This window comes from Amphibalanus amphitrite, unplaced genomic scaffold (genome assembly GCF_019059575.1).
Source record: "Amphibalanus amphitrite isolate SeventyFive unplaced genomic scaffold, NRLGWU_Aamphi_draft 000794F_arrow, whole genome shotgun sequence".
NCBI lineage: Eukaryota > Metazoa > Arthropoda > Thecostraca > Balanomorpha > Balanidae > Amphibalanus > Amphibalanus amphitrite.
Window position 1 is genome coordinate 209,840 of NW_024882288.1, and position 22,030 is coordinate 231,869.

At 45.6% G+C, this 22,030-nt stretch overlaps 1 protein-coding gene across 1 annotated transcript in view; it reads right to left on the reverse strand.

The window, feature by feature from the left end:
- Window positions 1-17,972: 17,972 nt before the first annotated feature.
- Window positions 17,973-22,030, reverse strand: part of LOC122366285 (sodium/glucose cotransporter 4-like) — a 42,377-nt gene continuing 38,319 nt past the window's right edge. Inside the window, exons 13-14 of the mRNA XM_043338354.1 lie at window positions 21,221-21,401; window positions 17,973-20,883 (exon numbers count right to left, since the gene is read on the reverse strand). Coding sequence (XP_043194289.1) covers window positions 20,817-20,883; window positions 21,221-21,401 — 248 coding nt within the window. The 3' untranslated portion in view covers window positions 17,973-20,816. The remainder of the gene's footprint in view (window positions 20,884-21,220; window positions 21,402-22,030) is intronic.

The window sequence follows — 22,030 nt, forward strand, 5'->3', positions numbered from 1 at the left end:
GGCGTCTGCTTGTTTGCACTGCGACTGTCAATGTCTGTACATCTTGATGTACAGACATGTACATCAAGGACACCATCATGGACATCATGATGGACAAGGACAACATGGACATCTTGTTAAAACGAAACGTTTTCTATGAGGAGACAGGCAAGGATGAAAACCATGCCGGTGCTCAACCACTGCTCAGTACCTATCACACAGCAATAAGCGAAGCCGCATTGGAATGAATTAGACAAATAAAAAAACTGTTACTCCTCATTGCGGAAAGGCAGTATGTCAAACTATCAAAAGCAAATGTGGATATGCATTGCATTTTATCTAGGCATGTAGTTGATATGAACCTGAGCCCACATGCCGTCAACACTGACAAATTTGCTTGTCTTTGGTGGCCCTGCACTGGCAAAAATTCGCAAAGTCTTGTTTGTTTATTAACCGTAGAGACAATTAGAGGCAAGAATTGCCTCTAATGGCAATTCGTGCCCTTAGAGGCATCAACGCAGCGCATCGACGCAGCGACCTGCCTTAACAGTTTTCTTTAACCGTTGACTGGCTTCTGATGACGGTTATATGAGCATAATGAACTATAAATACAAATGCGAGTAAATCATGCTGTCTTTCAAATCAAATTTCTACATTTATTAGTAGTTGATACCAATCTATGCCTAAGTTAACTGAGAAAAATATAACTAAAAAGGCATCGTTTTCATGCTGAAATCAAACTACGTGTCCAGTGGACACCTAAATGAACAATTTCTATCAAGTGTTTACAAAAATCAATCAACAACGATAAGATATTAGCCCTTGGGCGTGTCGGTCTTTTTAGTTTTTTACAGCGCCTAACGTATCCCTCGCCCGCACATGCCATTTTCCCATCCTAGAACGCACATGGGGGGGGGGGAGGGGTTGCCACCCTCACGCCATTTCGCTCCTGTTGGAGATAGAGCTTAGCGGTAAAGACCAAAAAGATTCTTTGGGAAAAGATGAATCCAATGGTACCCAGTTTTACCTTCTAAGGTCAGTCATTGACCTTCCAGGTCAGGTCAAACTAAAAAAATGTTGCTGTTTTGGGTCACCGTTGAATATCAAGTGCGCTGATTATCATATACCGATGACGATGCTGTTTTCTGGTGCCAAGCCAGCTAGAACCTCTTTGTCACACTACCCGACCAGATTTTTGCTGCTGAGGTCATTTCAGGTCAAGTTAGGTCAAGGTCAATTATATGTGTTTGTATGTCTGTGTGTGTCTGTGTGTATACTGATGTGTGCACTGATTGTTTTTGTGTCCATATTACATGAAATCATGATCTGAGAAGCTTTTACCAAAATTGCAGTCAAAATTTTTTACAAAAAGTAAAATCAGCTTCCCTAAAACGCAATTATCTTAGATGACCTAGGTTGACCTTGACCCTGACCTTGACACCTGTACATCGTCGAACAACATGTTCCATGATAGGTGGGAGGTAAGACTGGCAAAAAAGGCCGAAATCAAGGTGCGAAAAACTCACAAGGCCCATGGCAAACGCAAGATGTTGAGAATTGGCCATTTGGGTCATGACATGACCTGAAAACAAGGTCATATCTCCGAAACCAAAAATCACAGAAACTTGAAATTTTCAGTGGACATCAAAAAAGGATAGAGGAGCAGCTATACGGAAAATAAGCATTCTAGCTCTAAAAATGTTGAGTGCAGAGTAGAAAGACTACCTGGGGGGGGGGGGGTAGAAAGACTACCAAGGGTACTAAAAGTTTCGTTGCGATTGGCCATTTTTTGCACGAGTTATTTGCAAAAAAAACTGAAGGGGTGGGGGGTCCGTTCGCCCCCCCCATGTCAGTGCGAGGGCCCGCGCCCTGGTGGGGTCTTTTTATAACGCGACCTGGTGGGGGGGGGGGGCTATTTTTTGCCCCCTCTTGTTAACGGATCCGCAAAATTCAAACGGCGTTCGAAAGGCCTGTCAAATTTGTCGAAGGAAACCAAATTTCATTGACCTCGGGGTCACCGATGACGTCACAGGTCAGGTCAAAGATGACATGTTTCACCGTTCACTGGTCATCTAGGGAATGCGCTATAACACCGAAGAAAACGCATTTTGTCGAGAATCAGCGATAGGGCGTCAGTTGCCTAGTACATATGTTGCTATAAGAGGTCACTGACAATACCAGGTCAGGTCACAGGTCAGGTCACCAAGGGTCACAGGTCAGGTCACATGAACCTAACTTTAGGTACTAAGGTTGTGCGATGCATGTTTTATGGCCAATTTTTCATTTCCAACTCAATGGTGTTGGTTATAAGATTATCAGGTACGGCTTAGGTCACTTTCTGGTGAAGGTCAGGTCAAGGTCAGGTCAAGAAAGGTCAAATTCTTAAAGTTGATAGTTTTGCATTAAATGGGTATTGATTCGATGCAGCTCGTCACGGGGAGTCTAATGGTGGTCTTTGTTTTGCGCTACGGGGTCTAGAATTGCTAAAAATTGAGTTTGAAAATTTGACGTCATCAATGTTGAACAGTTTTTTCGCTATAACTTCACCAAAAAAAAAGAGGTATCAATATCAAATTTGGTATGTGGATAGAAGGCAGTAAGGACTATCACATATGTTCCTGTTTTTGCGAAATTCCAAAAACTTTTTGGATTTTTCGGCTATTATATTCAAAAAATCTGTTTTTTTATTTTTGGGGTCGAAATCCAAACATTTCAAAAATCCGAGATAACAGTTTTGTAGCCCTGTCAATTCTACAGCTTTTATGTCTCTATCGTTTTTCTGTATTTGCAAAGCTATAGGCCTGACAGCTCTTCCCGCGAAACCCTTTTTTGGGTCGAAAACGGCAGAACATGACGACACTCTGACGTCATTTACGGCTAACCTATCATAGCCTTTGGAAAAATTTTTGATCACAATGTGTAAAATTGATGTCCAAGAGGGTACTGAAAGTTTGGTGACGATCGGCGCAGCGGTTCTGGAGATATATTGAAAAGTCGGGAGGGGGTGGGGGCGCAAAAAATAGCCCCCCCCCCCCCCCCCCACCAGGGCGCGGGTTAAGATTCATGTTTTTATATGGTCATGAACTACCCATTTCAGTTTAACGTGGTAAACTCTCCTTTAAGTGTTTTTTACTGTGTAAATTATTTACAAATATGACGATTCCACTACTACACTTTGGACAGTGATGGGCAGCTTACTGAGATACCGTGATGGATTCAGAGTGGGTATATCACCGTGTCAGGTCCGTCTCTGGCCCGTTCACTCCACTCACACACCAGCGCCGCGAGCTGGAATGCCGATATGTCGGAACCACCTCAGTCGCACTGGCCAGCCGACCTGACCTCGGCATCCAGACATCCAGTGACGTCACGGCCACGGATCAATAGACGGCAATGGCCGGGAAGCGCGCCGGCTCGGTACTGCGGCCTGCTGGCGCCGTTATTGTAATCACCAGCGCCCGTTGTGAGCCGCTAATAAAACAGGATCGAGCCCAAATGAGTGCAGACTAAACAAAGTGGATGGGCACCGGGCACTATGAGCTGAAAATATTGATAGATTTCCAAAAGTGTGGCATGCGAAGTACGACTATGACTTCGGCACATTTTTGCACTGAGCAACTACTCCGCCGTGTAGTTATTAACCGCCATCAAGTCAGCAGCATGACAGAAACAAGCTTAACCCTCGTCAGACCTATCGGTTTTCTACATGCATGCTCCGGCCGAGGTGGGAGGCTGGTGAAACGCTCTTTGCCTTTTCGCTCCTTATTGAGCTAGAGCCGCTCGCAAAACAAGCGAACTTGTGCGCCGTTACGAGGCACAGTGACTGGTACCCGATTTTGAGCTGTAAGGTCAACCAATGACCTCAGGTGAAGTGCCCTGAGGTAGGATTTTTTTTTAGGACCATGCAGAGGTTCACTTATGACATCATAGTTCAGTGACCTGACCTGACCTGCTGACAATACGACTGGTATCACAAGATCCAGCTTGAATCAAATAGTTAGACATGTCAATGTCCAGCTCTCTATCGCCAAAACCCTCAAGGGACGGTACTAAGGGATGGGTGCCGGAACGGTCCCTCTGCCGGGGCCCGGGACTGTGCTATACGTGCACAGAAATAGTCCTGAGCTGTAGGTCTGAGCGGAATCAGAGTCCGGCCCGCAGTCGGCGCTGTTCCGCCGCTGCACTGCCCCGGAGCCCCCGGAAAACGCCATCCATAATGGACACGGTCCGTTCCTGTCATCAGCTGAGGCGGGCCGGCGGAATGGCGGAATGCCACGGCCCGCGCCGCCGGTTCCCACCCACTGCCCCCGCCTCTGTCGGCTGCCCCCGCCCCCTTCCCCCGCATACCGTCCGCCCAGACGGCCTATTGACGGCAGCGGCGTCAGTGTTGTGGTATGCACTCAGTGGCCTATGCCGCTACTATGCAACACTGTATAGCCCTTGGTATAGCCCGTCTATCGACTGCATTACAAGAAGACACTCGAATCCCACTGAGGCAAACATAGTGAATATCTGACCGACAAGTAGTAAATAATAATGTTGCCTGGTCAGTTATCAGGTCGACATCTTTAAAGTATTACTTAAAAAGTAATAAAAGAGCTGCGAAAATAAAACGCCCATACAATGAATGTTTTGTCCTCCCCGTGGCCTGGTGGATAAGGCGTCCGTCTCCTAACTTGGTGGCAGCGAGTTCGCGGCCGGGAAGCTCCACGTCGTTTGACCCGCGTTCCTATATTAAGCCAGCTGGCAACTGGCGAGAGAGGGCCACCCTAGACCCGGGAGGACCGTGCCGCCATCTACCTGCGGCACGTTAAACTTTCGATCCAAATTATCACCGGTGAACCGGGCGCGGGCAAGGTGGGGTGGTGGGTCCGTGGTGTCATTCGCAACAAGCTCTGCTTAGCGGGGCACCCGGGCCCATAGCCACCCATTCATCCATTCGGACAAAATTTCTAAAAAAAAATGTTTCAAGGACAGATTCTTTTATATGAGTAACTTTAGTCATATAGGTGATTCGAGGTATCAGTAAAATGTCAGTAAAATGATGGTGGATAATCGAAAGATAGCACATTTCTCAGAAGCTGTCGAACTGAATCCTAGTGAGCCCCTCGCGCGAACACAACGAATCATAAATGACCTTGATCTGGGAACAGAATTTAAGACTTACGTAAGCTGGTGCCACGCAAGACAAAGACGTGTCATTCGATGTGACATTATTTATATTTGTTCTTTGTCATTGCAGACAATTTATATTGGTTTTAGGGATCAGCAATATATTTCACAATTTTATAATATTGAGCGATTTTCACAGTTGGTATATTCAAACGTCTCTGATAACGTTTTATGCCGTCTTTCTGTCATAACGCCATAAACGGGCCCAACAGCTAAGCAAGATCAGCATGATGTCCAATGTTAGAACAGGCGTCTCAGGTGTTATTGGAAGTACCTACTATAGGCTGACCATATAGGCCAGAAGTGTTTCACTTTGCATTATTGTTTTTAGATTAGGTAAACTTATTAATTTCATCTTTTTATTTCATTTTGCTCATCATTTTACATTAGGTAGGGGAAAGTTGGGTATACCGGGTGGCCCAGAAAAAACGTTCCCAACTTTAAATCAATATTTCTCAGAAAGTGATAAAGATACAACATTGAAACTTCGAATAGTCAATGCGGCACACATTTTCAGTAAATGGTGTGATTTTCATGGTGTTCGGTAAATTACTTTTTAAACGGTTCGTGTTTCAAGCATGCCATGTAAAAATTACTTTTTTGCTCCGATGTTTACTCAAAAATGTGAGTGAACAGGTCACTTTCACCCCTCGGCACCACGGCCTAGAGCCATGGCTGCTACTGGCAGCTAGTCTCATTGATGGTTCGGGTCTCAGGATGACACATTCCATCAGGCAACCACGATGGCTCTGTGCCAGTGGCATCGGAAGAAGTTTCCAGTTTTCTAACCATCTTGTGGCTCAAATGCTTTCCTGGCTGACATTCCTGGGAAAAGGTAGCTTTTCAACCAGTTTTCTTTTTTGTCATCTGCTGGCAATGTTGTTTTTCATAAAATGTTATGTGGTCTTCTGGCACAGGAACTAGTCTGTTTTAGTTTGTTTTCCTTATCCGGTCGATTTACTGTTTGATCTACTGAAAGGAGGGTAATCAGCAGTAATCCATGCACCGTGCCACGAATCATGATTTGGTGTTAAAACGAATGGCATCCATGAGCACCATTTTGGCTCAGTATTTGAATATTTGGCACATAAGTGAGACACAAATATTTAAAATAAGAACATACGTGTTGGTTTCATTCACATGCTCTATTTTTCTATTCTTTTTTATAACATGCCCAATCTAACCCAATCATCACTATCGTTTGACATCGGCAGAAAAAGCAAAAACGTCTTCCTTAATTCAACTCAAGATTGCCAGCTTGAAAATGATGGTATAGTGTTATAATTTAGCATACCAATGCGCAAAGAAATGACGCAAACTTGCTGAAAATTTTGTCTCGTTATTTGCACTCGAATTTGATATATAGGCCTCCAAAGTTCGGAACGTTTTTTCTGGGCCACCCGGTATATCGGCCAGTAGGTAATATCGGACAGGCAGTTAACTTCTAAACTCTCCCCCAGGTGCATACGCAAATATTTTATTTGGAAGAAAGGTAGCGCTGGATTTCCTTTGTAGGCTGTCATAATTGTTTTACGATAATCGCCATTTGTCCTTCCATCCATACAACTTATTAATTACCTGTTATCGCCGCAGAGATGGAAGTTGTAACGGCCAAGTTGTATATACCTTTTCCACTTACCTGAACATTTTTTGTTATCGATTATGGGCCAATTATCTGTGTTCAATGTGTTTGTTGCTCCCACTTTGCCGCATTTTGAACGACCTACGTGTTTGTTATTATCGGACACCCATCCGATATTACCCAATGGGGGAGGTGTTTGAACCCCCCTCCCCTTCTTCTAACTCGACTCCTGGGCCACGGAGCGACACGCGGAAGGTGGCGTTCGAAAGAGCAAGAAGCCAACGCATAACTCGGGAACCAATATCAATATCAAGACTCTTGGGATCCATTTGGACGCCCGTCCGTAATTTGCTGCTGCTGTCCGATAATACTTAAGTACCTTTTTTTCTTTAAAAAATCGCTGCGCTCCAACGCAACACCGGAACCTCAGCAGACTTTCTAAAAATTAAGTTTTGGGCTTCCTACATTTATCTAAATGACACCCAGTTACATAAAAATGATAGCCTTCATGTTATGATGGCTTTAAGTTACCCGTCCGATAATACCCAAGTTTTCCCTAACTCTCACGAGAGTGTTAGAATGGATCAAAATGGATTCAGTCTCTATTTTCATCATCACAACCTTCTTTTGAATTTTGAGCAGCAAATACGGAGAGGTCCGAGAGATGAACTGGAAGATAAACTTCAAGCATCCATCTCTCTTTCATCAGCCGTCCGAGTCGGTGGACGACCGCCAGCAAGGCGCCTGCAAGAGGCAAAACAACCTGCTACTGATGACAGCGTCATCTATACCACTCTCTACTTTCACAGACCAGCACCAGGTGTCTCTGCCACCGCCGTCTCCGCCTCCCCTGACATAGGCTGCTGGCGGTGCTGGATGGTGCCGGCCGGAGGAGCGATCGATGGACAGTGGACGCTGTGATCGCGTGTGGTGGCCCGGTCTGGCTGTGGATATATGGACTTTGGAGGCCGGACGGCGACGCTGACCTCCAGCTGAGTCGGCCAACAAATGAGCCGCGGTCGACCGCAGATTTACCGGTGCCGGCACCGGCTGCCGGCGACGAGTCCAGTTCGCACCGCTCAGCACGACACCTGCAGCCCGGCCGGCGCCGTACGAATAGCCGGCCAGCGGCCTTGACACCCGCCGTTTGTTATTGCTGGAAGGGGCCCGCCGGTCCCATATTCGCCATGACGTCATGGCGCTGGCAAAGCGCCCTGCTACGAAAATCCGCCCGTGCTGAGGCACAGGCGCTCGCTGGAGCTTAGGCTTGCAATGGACGGAACTGCGGATTGGCTTTTGCACCGTGCACTGAATCCCATGCGTTCAGGTTACCGTCATGTAACATTAAATATCTAAGCCTCTTGTGGAATTTATCTACGCGGTGACTGGGTCCTCGTTGGACCTATTGGTTTTCTACATACGCGTCGGCCGAGGGGGGGGGGGCGCGGGTACGACCCTCCTCGGCCTGGTGGAGCTAGCGCGTCGCAGAAAAAAACGAGCGTGTGCGCCGTTACGAGACGTAGAGATTGATACCCGATTTTAAGGTCCTAGGTCAACCGGTGACCTCTCAGGTCAGGTCAAGTGCCCTAAGGTACGGTTCAGTTTTTGGTGAATAGGGGAGAGGTGGGCAAAGCGGCCACCCTAACGTTTCTAACGATGCCGACGCTTGATTTTTAAACTTGGAAAGATTCTTTTTATACCAATGTGATCCCTATTAAATTGTCTTTTATTCCAACTGCGTTTCATTTCCAAAGGCGTTCACATATGGGAGATATTGACAAAACTTTAAACCTATAGCATATTGGCCACTTTGCCCCATCCCTGAGGCAAAGCGGCCACTGGCGACTTCTCAAGTCCCGATATGAGAAACAGAATAGTTGCCTCATGCACGACTAGGGTATTTGATGGTGACAAGGTTTAAGGGAAGATGGATGTTTACTTTGTTATCTTTCCACCTATTGCTAAACAAAGAAAGAATTTTCTTGGAAAAACATTTAATTGCATAATTTGGTAACTCATGTAACCGAAAAGTGGCCAAGATGAATGCATGACGACACATTTGAATATAAATAATGTTTTTATCCAGATGGAAACAACTTATGGCCAATTGGGGGCTGGCCACTTTGCCCCGGCCGCTTTGCCCCGCGCATACCGTCCGAGACAAAAATATTCCAGCTCAGCTATTAGTGGGGTAAAAAGCATTAAAATTGGTAGAAGGCATGTACGATAACCACGCAATGCATGGACAAAAACGATTATAAAAATTCCAAACGGTTATGGAATAAAATAACATTTAAAAATTGTAAACATAATTGGTAACCTGGCAAGAAATGCTTTTCCGTGTTTCACAGAACAATGGCGATGGGCCTGAAACCCCGGTCTGGCTCATTCGAACGACCGCAAAGAGAAGTATAATTGGAAATCATAAATTGGAACTGACGCCAGCTGTGGAGGGCTAAAACGATGGATGGCCGCTTTGCCCCGGGTGGCCGCTTTGCCCCACTCTCCCCTACTTCGCAAAAAACGGTCGCAAAGCCTCGATTTTGCCAGCATCGTGTTCGCCTCACTCAGGCGCGTCGAATGATAAACTTTTTGTTTGGGTGAGGTCAACTTAGGGTGTTGACCTCAGGTCACGGTCAGGTCAGCGCCCTCAGGTCACGAAATTGGTCGGAGTAGGTCATGTCGCATATCATTCGATTCAGCAAGTCTCCCTGAGTCCATTGGCTTTCCCGACTCGCTAGCTCAATTTGATCGGGACGATAGGCGTTATCACAAGTGTATTCGCGGCCATTGGGGCGACGTAAGAAAAGAAGAAAACAACTGGCCCCAAGAACTTTAAATTATCAGTTAGCATGCACCTTTTCCTTGATATGTAGAGAATTCACCATTAATTGTTAGAGAAAATTGCATTTAAAATCTTCCATTTATGCTTTTTTCATCGTTTGCACAGTATGTTCTTTTACTTAGCTAGAAACACTAATTAGAAATAGTTCCCGCATCATCAAGAACAATAGGGAAGGGTTGAAGTGAATACAATAATCTAAACGGTTTTGTAATCCATGTGAAGACACTTCTAAAATTGCCTGTAGAAATATTAAAGGCAAAAGTTCAGCTTTTTCTCGTCAAGACGGATGGCTATAAACCTATTCAACGTGTGACAACTCAGCCGGTATATCGTCGCCTACAGCCCAGCTTTCCCTAGTGACCGATAGAGGCGCTGCTATCGATGTCCGCCCGTGCCGCCTAACGAGTTATTGACGAAAAACTAATATGACCCTAATGGCGTCATAAATGACGTCACGCAAGATCAGCATTGCAAAAATGACGCATGTTACCTTGCAAGGAGTGCAGCAAATCACGATTCTGTGTGCTTGAAATAGTTGGAGATCGTTCCCGGCGCCAGAATAGCAGTTTTCATTTTTCCCCATTGACTTATAATGCTGAGGTCACGAAAATGACCTGACCTCTATGACCTTTAGGAAAAATCCGAGATATATAAGTTGTGCGACTCGTAATGGATATTAGATCCTGCAAGTTTCATTCCCCTGTGAAAGCTCCTCTGGCAGTGAGGACGTTGCTAAGTTGCGACATCTGAAGACCGTGCAGAGGTTCACTTATGACGTCATAGGTCAGTGACATGACCTGACCCGAAAATTCGGTTGGTGTCAAAAGATCCAACTTGAATCAAAGGTCAGGTACGTTAAGTTTCAGCTCTCTATCGCCATCGTGTTCGGAGCTATCGCGAAAAAAAAACGAGGAAGGGGGCGCCGGCCCCCTTCCTCGGTCGGCGAGGGTTAACCCGGCAGGCGGTGGGCCTCCCGGCCACCTTCCGCACGGTGGAGGGGGGGCATTTTTTGCACCCCCTCCTCCCGTATCTCCGAAACTACTGGACGGATCCGGAAAATTCAACCGGCGTTCGATAGCCCTGTCAAATTTGTCGAAGGTAACCAAATTTCATTGACCTCGGGGTCACCGATGACGTCACAGGTCAGGTCAAAGATAAAATGTTTCACCGTCCACGGGCTTCTAGGGAAAGCGCTATAACACCGAGTAAAACGCATTTTGTCGAAAATCAGCGGTAGGGCGTCAGTTGTCTAGTACATATGTTGCTATTAGAGGTCACTGGTCATGCCAGGTCAGGTCACAGGTCAGGTCACCAAAGGTCACCAAGGGTCACCATATGAACCCAACTTTACTAAGGTTGTGCGATGCATGTTTTATGACCAGTTTTTCATTTCCAACTCAATGGTGCTGGTTACAAGACAATCAGGTACAGTTTAGGTCACTTTCTCGTCAAGGTCAGGTCAAGGTCAGGTAAAAAAAGGTCAAATTTCAAAGTTGATATGTTTGCATAAAGTGGGTATTGATTCGATGCAGCTCGTCACGGGGAGTCTAGTGGTGGTCTTTGTTTTACGCTACGATGTCTAGAATTTCTGAAAATTGAGTTTGAAAATTTGACGTCATCAATTTTGAACAGATTTTTCGCTATAACTTGGACAGAAAAAGAGGTATCGATCTCAAATTTGGTATGTAGATAAAAGGCGGTAGGGACTATCACATATCTTCCGTTTTTTAAATTGAAAAAAACTTTTTGGATTTTTCGGCTATTATATTCAAAAAATCTATTTTTTTATTTTTGAGGGTCAAAATCCAAAAATTTCAAAAATCCGAGATAACAGTTTTGTAGCTCTCTAAATTCTACACCTTTTAAGGTAAAACTTTTTTCTGTATCTCTAAAGCTGTAGGCCTGACAGCTCTTCTCGCAAAACCCTTTTTTGGGTCGAAAATGGCAAAAATGACGTCACTCTGACGTCATTAGTGTCCAACCTATCATAGCGTTTGGAATTTTTTTTGGTCACAATGTGCAATAGCTATTCACGGGAGGGTACCTACTGAAAGTTTGGTGACGATCGGCGCAGCGATTCTCGAGATATATCGAAAAACTAAAGGGGGCAAAAAATGCCCCCCCATCGCCTGGAAGGTGAACAAAAATATTTACATAGGTATTTAATTACGGAGCGAGCGAAGCGAGCGGAGTCTTACGTAGAATAACGGAAATTTCTGAGTATGAGCGGCCGGCCGGCCGTGGTCACGATTCTGCGACGCTTATATCTCAGCAACCACTTGACCAATTTACATGCGGTAATTTTTGTAGGGTAGCTTCATTCCTTCTACCAAGTATTGGACTATTCCCGATGCATGTGGGTGACCCCTTATGCACGTGCTACGTGCAAAACGAAGAGGTGTCACTTTTGTAATGGTTGCAATATCTCGGTAACTACTTGGCCGATTGCGCTGAAAGTTGGCATGCAGGTAGGCACCCACTAGGCAATGCATATCCATGTGCCGGAGTTGGGGTGCTGCTGCACGTGCGCACGTGCAGGGGTCGATTCCAGATCTCGAGAACGGCTGGACTGATGGCGCTCAAATTTGGTACATGGCTAGGGACCGGTTAGGGTGCCGTGCAAAAGTCAGTTGGGACCCATTTTGCACGTGCGCACGTGCAGGGTGCCGCTTCCAGATCTCGAGAACGGCTGGGCCGATTGTGCTCAAATTTAGCACATCGCTAGAGACCGGTTAGTAGGGTGCCGTGCACAAGTCAGCTGGAGGTACCCCCTCGAAATTTCGCACGTGCAAGGCTCACCCTCTCGCTCGCTCCGTTAGTCGCCCCAAAAGGCGTTATACTGGTGGTATAACCTTTTGTTCAAAATCCTCAAAATTGCGAACCGTTACAAAAAAACAGTTTTGTAACTTTGGGCAATTTTTAGAGTTTTGAACAGAAGGTTATTCCATTAAAGGGACAGTATCACCATTTTGATGAAATTTGACATTGCATAGGCCCCACCTTTCTGGTCCGGGAACTGAAGACCGATCCTCGAAGCTCCACACCGTTATCCCGCTATCGCCGCTCAAAGTACGAAAGGTGTACTACACTTTGAATCGTGCTTCACTATCTTCACTGTTTAAATGTTTGCGCCGTTTTGAATTGACCGCCAGTAATAAAACTTTTACCCTGGTCATTTCATCAAATTTTATAAAGCCAAAACGTTTTTCGCACTTATTCATCACCGTTAAATTCATTAAATAGTCGTAGGCAGTTTCCGCTGTTTCCTTCGGATTCTAGCGGCTCAACAAAGGAATTCCTCCAGCTTGAATCACAATCTCCCTCCAATGTATGACGTATATGTATGACGTCATCTGATCTGCTAAAAGTACTTCACATTTGCTTCAAGTACGAGAATATTGTCACGTGATATCTTCTGGGCAATACCTAATGCTGCCTTTCCCTAACGACAACTCAATCAGAAGAGCGGCCGCGTAAGCGTAGCGTCAATAATGTATTATCTGCGCCAGTTCTGTAGTAATTTGAAATTTTGCAGGCTTCCAAAGTGGCGGCCATGCTTGTAGTGGTGGTTCGCTCATGAAAATGACTCGCTCATGAAAAAAAAAAATTTCACCGAGTTCGGTCCTCAAACTATGTTTTTCTGATTCAGAAAAATAAGAAATACTAGTAAAAAAAATCAGCTCCATGCATTGATTTTTTCGATGATACTGTCCCTTTAAATATATTACATATAATGCTCTTCACCAGAGTACTTCGTCATTCGTTTAACCCGCGCCCGGCTGGGGGTCCTGGATTTCCACGCCCTGCTGGGGGGGTGTTTGAACACACCCCCCCCCCTTGTAACTCGGCTCCTGGGCCACGTAGCGATACGCGGAAGGCGGCGTTCGAAAGAGCGTCAAAAATAATGACGAAAACACTTCAGTCAATTTTTTGGGCAGGTCAAAGGTCAGGTCACCAGCGGTCATTGAAGGCAAAATTTCGCCGATTTCCAGTTCGAATGTCGAAAATTTCCAAGAAGCCAACGCATAACTCGAGAACCAATAGAGCTACAGCGCCGCGGAAAAGCGCATTCGATAGCCCTATTAAAGCCCTTTCTGAGTAATTCTCTCAGATTTGACCTAACGTCAACGGTTTTGCCTGCAGGGGGCAAAAACTGAAAAATATCTGATTTTTTCGGAAACAGTTTTTCTGCAATAACTTTTGACCCAAGCCTTGTACGAGCTTACTTTTACCGGCATTGTGTTCCTCTCGTCAAGATGCATCTAATGAACTATAAGTTGACCTTGAAAGGTCAACTTGAAAATTTGACCTCAGGTCAAGGTCATGACCTGAGCAGAAAGGGTCATGTTGCATATCAGTCGATCCGTATCGTCGAGCTGAACACATCTAAGGCGTTTTCATCGCTCTAGCATGCCTCTATCAAAAGTTATTTGCGAAAAACTGTTAGATACCATTCGTGACCTAAGATGACCTCAGGGCATAAACAAGGGTCACGGACACCATTTTCATGTTCAGTGTGTCTAAACCACTTGTAGTTCGGTGTTTGGGAGTGTTTATAATGTCTTTTGTCCAAAAGAGGCGCATTTCAATTTTCTCCCATTGACTTATAATGGGGAGGTCGCAAAATTGACCTGACCTTAGGTCATCGATATCAAAATTCTGAGATAAACATTTTGTACATGCTATTGCTCTTAGCAATCGCTGAAAGTTTCAAAGCGATCGGTCACTCGGTGTAGCTCTGACAGACATTGAAACTTTTTATGAGGTGAGGTCACTTCAAGTGACCTGGTGACCTGACCTTGAATGACCTTGGTCTGAAATTTTCACAACATGTGTAGAATTAATGTATGATAAGGTGTACCAAAAACGGCGGCGCGGAGCGCCGCCGTTTTTGAGATATTCGCAAAAAACCACAAGGGGGTGTTCAAACACCCCCCCCCCCCCAGCAGGGCGCGGGTTAACAAGAATGTTGTAGGAATGGGAAATAAAGTTTCGAATGATGACTGAAAGTTTTAAGTTCTACTCCCCAGAAGTTAAGTTGAAAAGGGACTTGTTCAACCCCATGTTTGAGCATGCAACTCTTGGGTGCAGCCCACGCGGAACATAAAATCGATAGCCTTTTTGCGCACAGGTTCTTGGTAAAGTCAATGTTTGTGTTCTGTAAACACCCTTTGTCTCACAGTCACAAATCACGTGGCACTATATACATGTTGCATATCATGTGTGTGTTATGTCAATGTGTACTTACTGTCCCAGCATTACTATGACACACGGGCGTATGTGGTTGTAAAATATGCATAGATACGTGAACGTGTCATTCATATGTTTATACTGGGGGTCGTATAATCGATAGCCGGGATGCCGCGGCGAGGTTCTTGGTTCTGGGAATCTGGCCTTCGTTTTAACAACATCAGAGGCTTCGTCAGTCCCTGTGACTGTGAGAAATGAAGACGACGACCCGCCGCCCACACGGATATATGTGGCGCTCCCTATGTGAACCGAGGACGACGGCCCGCCGCCCACACGGGTCGGATTTATTCGCGGACTGGCAGTCAACGCCGGGTGCACATCCATGGTGCTTAGACGGCGTGTGAAGCACGGTATCTCAGACGTCGTTGTCGGGATAAAGAGATCGACATGCATTCATAAAATTACCAAAGAACAACGATCGTCCACTGTTTCGAGCTTCATGATTGTATGCGGCGCCGAGTCCTCGCGCATTCACAGGACAGATGTCGTTTTCGAAGGGAAAACCTTTCGTAGGCACCGATGTGGTTATACGTTTACCGGGCGTGGAAGGGTACGAACGACATGTTCAAAGCGACAAAATAGCGAGCTACCGGTAAAAAAAAACAGTCAAGAAGAAGTGGTGTAGATAAACTCGAAGTTAGCAACCATTAACTACGTATACACAAGAACTACGAGTATTTCCAGAAACACAATATTGGAATATGTCTGTGCTCATCTACATGTATGATACAGGCGATCGAGCGAATTACGTATATGACTGATTGCCCATAATAGCCAACTACAGGCACAGATTACACGACTAGAGGAAGCTCACATGTCATATTAGCATTAGGGTAAGAAGCGGAAGCGCTATATACACTATACACCAGCGGACAGGTATCGTAGGAGCTGCACCTACATTACAGGTTAGACGGCCGCTCACCTGCGCGCGCGCCGTCCGCGGTGCCGGCTGCAGTGCCGCGCCCGGCGCCCACTCGACCGGAAGCCGCCTTCTCGGCCATGGAGCCGGGTCTGCCCCGATCAGCGCAGGGACTCAGCAGACTTAGAGCTTACCAGATTTAAGTGATTGTTTGCTTTACGACGTGCCAAATGGTCGGATCAGACTCAACGAAATCTTCGGATCGTGTTCAGTTCGGGATCGGGGTGTCCGGTGGGGTTCAGGGTGTACCACACTCACAGGGCAGCACGGTTCGCCACCGGTGGGCCACCGACGTCCGACCACCGCCCACACACAGCCCGCCGACGCCGACGGAGTCAGCCGCCGCCACCCCCCGACCCATCCGCGCCGTCGCCATTGATCAGAGCGGGCGGCGCCAGTGACATCTGACGAGCAGCGTGGGAATCTGTAGTTGACCTTGCAACCGCGTGAATTATATTTAGCTGACTTAGCAGCAGTGGCGTACGCACATACAGGACATTCCGTGCATGCCCTGTCCCTTTGGCTCATCGTCCCCGGCGCCCTCAGTGACTGGCGCCCCTCTGTCCAGTGTTGGCGCTCCTCCAGTCGATAGCGGCGCGCTTCTAGTTGATGGCGAAGCCCCTCTGTCCAGTATTGGCGCTCCTCTGGTGATAGTGGCGCCCTCCTAGACGATATGGTGGGCCGGTGGCGCCCCTTTGTCCAGTATTGGCGCCCCTCCAATCGATAGCGTCGCGCTCCTAGATGATGGTGGGTGGCGCCCCTCTGTCCAGTATGTCAGTTATGTTCGTTCCGCACGTGTACGAACATAACTGACACATTCAAGTCAGATATGTGGCGCCCTCCTTGTTGTTGGCGCCCTCCTTGATTGGCGGCGCCCTCTCGTCCAATGCCCTGGTCCTTCGCAAATTCCTGGGTACGCCACTGCTTAGCAGGTTAGCTCCGTCAAACTCCTCTGGAGTCCCGAGGCTGTACTCTAGCAGTCTAGCTTTATCTAACTATTCCCAGGAGTCAGAGCGCACCTATTATTCTCCTAGATACCCTTAAAAGATTAGGCTAGGTTCCGAGATGACAGTCTTTCGGTCACCATCATCCGACCTGGCTGAGTAGCTTCTCCAGAGCAGGCTCCTGTGCAGTGGGCTGACCGTTCGCGGCCGCGGGGCTAGGTGACATGACCTGTCCCTCGGCCACCGGAAGTTGCGTAAGGCCTGTGGAACTCTTCCTAACGCATGACGACTTACACACACTCAAACAACAATCCTGGAGACACCACAACAGCGTGTCACTATTTATTACCAGAATGCGTGCACACATGGCTTACGAGTTACGACAAATTCATCTACCCTCAATAACCGTGTTTACATAGGGTTCCCTTAATCTTCCCCTATTTGTCTCTTAAATGTCCCTTATAAAGGAATCCTCTGTCTCCTTTACCTCGCTTCACTACAAATATGGCGCAACTAAGTCATTCTAGAAGCAGTTTGCAATTGTTACTTACCTTTAGGGCTCTCCCAAATAGCTTCCAGACCAGACACTGAGGTAAAAGTGATAGCACATGAAAGCTCAAAGCAAGAAAAATCAGAAAACTATCTGGCATTTAACATACTTAAAAGGGCTAAGCTATTATTCAAGTAGGTATAATCACATCCACGGCAATATCAGAACACCGCACCTGTCGAATTTCCGCCTTGACTTTCTGCCGTTTATGCGTTAATGCCACTTAAAAATCCTCAGTCAGCGCACGTGCGCTTGTCGAGTCGGGGACCACCATTCGGACGATTCGGAACTGCCGGCCAATCAGCACGCCGCTTTTGTGATGTGATAGTTTGAGAACCACTGGATATGGTAGCGTAGCAGCTTTTGGAAAGGCGCTACGCTACCAAATCCTCCCCTATTTGTCGCTTAAAGAGGGAATTGAAGGGCAGGATAAAATTACTTCAAAATATGAATTGTTGAATTTCGAGTATTAAATAAGCCCAATTTATATTGTTTACAGCATAAACGATGCTTAGTATGCTTCTAACAACAATAGCGTCCATAGCAAGGTTACACGCGAGCGCTATGATGCCTAAAATTCGATCTGAAAATAGGGGAGAAATAGGGGAAGATTAAGGGAACCCTATGTAAACACGACTAATGTCACCCATAGATGCCTTTCAAGTTTAACAAGCGCCTGTGTAACATGTTCACAGGTACTACTTCCTTACACCAGGGCAATAAATGCAGTCTTGTGCTACATCATTCAGTATATTTTATCTATCAGGTGATCTCTGAGCATACCTAACCACTGAGACAAATTGAGATTGACACACTGTGACACACATTGACACACTGTTCACCGATGTGCATTACCTATCCACGCAAAGTGCACACTATTCGTCTCTCAAGTAATTCAGAGTGTCAGGATACATCGTTACATATGTAGGAACCATTCTTCGTAAAATAGTTCGCGCTACGTAAAATAGCTCACATTTCCTCAGAGTCGAGTCTTGTTTCCTCCCGACCGTTACAGCATAGGCCCGACACTGGGCCCAATCTTATAAACGCCGTGAAATGGATATGGCAGCACTCTAAGGCTGGATATATAGTACGCAATCTTATAAAACTCTGTGAAATCGAAAACACGGCACGCTCTTTACGGTATTGGTAGCCGCCGGTTTTGAGGATGCTGTAGACTGATTTTAACCGTGAGCAGCGTGCACATCTCAAAACACCGACAATCATCAGCTGTTTGCGGTTTCAGCGGCGTCCATTTCACGCCAGAATTTGTGGCGTACTTTGGCGAGCTTCTCAGACAGACTAATTGATTTAAGATAAATTCCATGTTTTTATGATATAAGTATGCAATAATTTACATTATGATAATTTTAAGATTAAAACATCCTCTACATATTAACTCATGATTTATTATAATGATGCTTATTATACAGACAGCGATCAATTTCAAAATATGTATTTCCAGGAACTAAATGCACACTTAATAAAAGACATAAAAACGAGTGTTCATCGTTATATGACTTTATTTTTCAAATTAAAAGGGGATTTTTAAGAGGATTTTAGCACCAGTAACCGTCTTAGATTTTCGGCAGCCACTGTATTATATAATCGGTACGGGTCTTTAGCCTATTCTCACGTCTCACGTATGACACAAATAACGGGCACTTCATGGCTTCTGATTAGATATTTAAATTGATGAAGATATACCTTAGTTTGTTTAAAAATTGTAAATGCCTACTCACTATTCGTATTTCCTCACTTTCTGTTTGGCACAGTTACTGATCAGTGATCAATCTGTTGTTTCTCTTCCTGCATCTCGATCTGACTTCTGAACCAAGTGTTTTTCTTGATATAGCTTTGATATGTAGACTGGGTACTTCAATCTTTTGAGGAATTGCTTTTTAGCTTTAGGCTAGGTAATAGGTACCTATGCTTGAATAAGAAGGAAAATAAGCTGTAACTTGACCTAATTTAGTTCATGTACGTAATCTTCGAATTTTATTAGCTTTATCTTCAAGAAGGAAAATTTCAAGAGCTTATGACAAGAAGGAAAATAAGCTATAGGTATCTTGAATTGATCCAGTTAATGTACGTATCCTGATGCTCTTAAATTGTAGGAGCTTCATTGTCAACGGCATTACTTAAATTACTGAAACAGTAGCCGAGCTATAATTAAATGACTATTTAAACAATTCTTTAACAAATTTATTGCAATGCATTAACAGCAAATAAATGCAAATGATAAGTAGAAGAAACACTTTATTCACTCGAATTTCTGAGCGCGAGAATGCCCTCGCTGAAATTTATTTGGTCGGCAATCCACTTTTCAGGAGAATTCTTCAAGCATGTTTGTGTTTTCCATAGTTTGCTATCACGTTTTCCATAAATAACTTATTCATTACACATATGTGTGTCTCTGAAAGAAATAAATGCCCCATAAAAATTAAAACACATAACTTTTGCTGTTCGCAAACAGTACGCATAATTTCCAATAGCGACGGCGACAAGACATTGACCAATCACGTTGCGTGTTTCCTGCTGACGTTGATTTGTACTGTGGGCAAAATGGCGTGAATAGAATTACCATACTATTCTCTTTATAAGATTGCGTGAATAGGGTGCCGTAAATAGAGTGGGGTGGAATGATAGTACGCCATTTGGTAGCACAACCTTTATAAGATTGGGCCCAGGGAGCGGAATATTGGACGGCTGAAGTCCGCTTGATAAGTAAAAAACGAACTTTTAGCGGCAGCAGCGTCAATAATTACAATATCCGATGCAATAGCTTGGTAGTGCTTGTTGAACTTTCTGTTTACTTCCCCCCTGAAAAATATAATTTAATAAAAAAAACGATTCTATTTTTTACTGACCATGGCAACAAAAGCGCAGTGTTCTAGGAACGAGAGAGAAAGAGAATGACAACTATAAGTTATAACGCACGATCCAAAGGTCTGGACCATTAGTAAAATAGTTTCAGTCATCAGCCATCAGTACGTACGATATAATATTACAAATGGTGTGATTCACGCTATTCACAGCTCCACAAATACTCTTTAACGAAGTGATTCTTAGGACAACGATCAGCAGGTGTCTCACATATCCCATGACTAGACGGATATCTAGACAATCAGAACATGTCAGCGATGCCTCCAACAAGTCCAACATATACAATTATACACTGATGTACTGGTTACTGGTGCAAGGAACTAAACACTAAACATTCGAAACGGAAAACAACTAGTGTTATTGTTAAATTAGAAACACATCGGACACAGTATAACACCGCCTCGGCCGCCGAGTGTGCCTTTCAGAGGCTAGCAATGTATCAATACTGTCACTGGAACTGATGCGATGGGGATCTCACATTATCTTCCCGGCGATCAGTAGTGACAGAGACCATCGACACCTGATAGTGACACGAGCACGCCGGACACCGAACATGACACCGACCAGTTGAGATGCTGTCAGCTGACAGTGACACCGACCGAGCGGTGTCAGTGCCTCGGGCGGTACTCCGGTGTACTTACACCTCGTACATCGGGTGTACCGGGTGTACCGGGCGGTGTACCGTGGTATTACCGGTAATACGTGTACATACCGGCGGAGACAGCCATCAGCACCATGGCCAGCACGTTCACGATCCTGAAATCAGAAACGGTCATTGGCCAGGGTGTCAGTAGGAAGTGTCCCAGCTCTATTTGCATCAAAATCTCGCCTATAAGTAGGAGAATCTGAGATTGGGAAGATATGTAAATCCAACGATTTCATGAATTGATAATATCCGATGCATCTTCAGAGAAAACGTTTGATTAATGTGCATATTCCTGGCATATTAGAAGAACCAAAGTGGCATGTCTTCATTACGAATCCTGTTCCACGGTACGACGAGCAACAGCACCTGTCGTCAATTTGAGCTATGGAAGCACTTTAGAAGGATGATTAATATCATTAACTTTGCCCAGATAAATCATCTCCTTACACTTTTTGTCTGGGGTGTTCGAGCAGCGAGTCGGCGTCCATTTTAGCCCGCTCCACGTCGGTGAGGTGCCCGAAGGGGTCGGTGGCGGCCGACTCGCCCATGGCCGCCCCCTCGGCCACCCCGCACAGCTTGTTGAAGATCTTCCTGCCCAGAGACGGCGTGGCAGGCGGCTCCGGCGGCTCTGGAAATGGCAGCAGCATAATTGAGCGATTTTTTGCGATTATGCTTAGAACTAGGATTGGTCAGTGGATATGTCTGGTATCCGTGCTTACAGAACTGGAGAAGGAAATCCCCAACTATCGTAGATTGATCATTGCGGAGCGGCTCAGCTCAGAAGCCATGAAGATTGAGGAATGATGCTAGCTAGATGGTACTTTATGTCCTTATCTGAGTCTTTGTGAGTGTAACACGGTATTAAAGCCTCTTCACTACACAGGGATCATAGTCCCTAGATGCACTCTATCGCCCACGCCCCGCACTAAAAGCATATCGCACTTCATGACGTGCCGGTCGTTTCACTGTCCCCGGAGCTCGAGTACAGTTTTAGAGTGGCGCATCGAAACGCAAGTGAACGTACGTATATCGCCAAAAATGGTAAAGAATACAACATTTTTCATATCAGAATGACCAGATGCTCAGGTACCATCATGTGTTTCAATTAGCCCTTTTAAAACAAGCAGTACCATTGTAGCTCACGGAGCCGCTTCTTATAGCCGCACTATCCATCCTCACTGCAGAGGGTGTAGACCAAGCGGCTGAGCTCTGAAGGAAGCAGACAACTGCGCTGGAGGTAATGTGTCTTTTTACCGT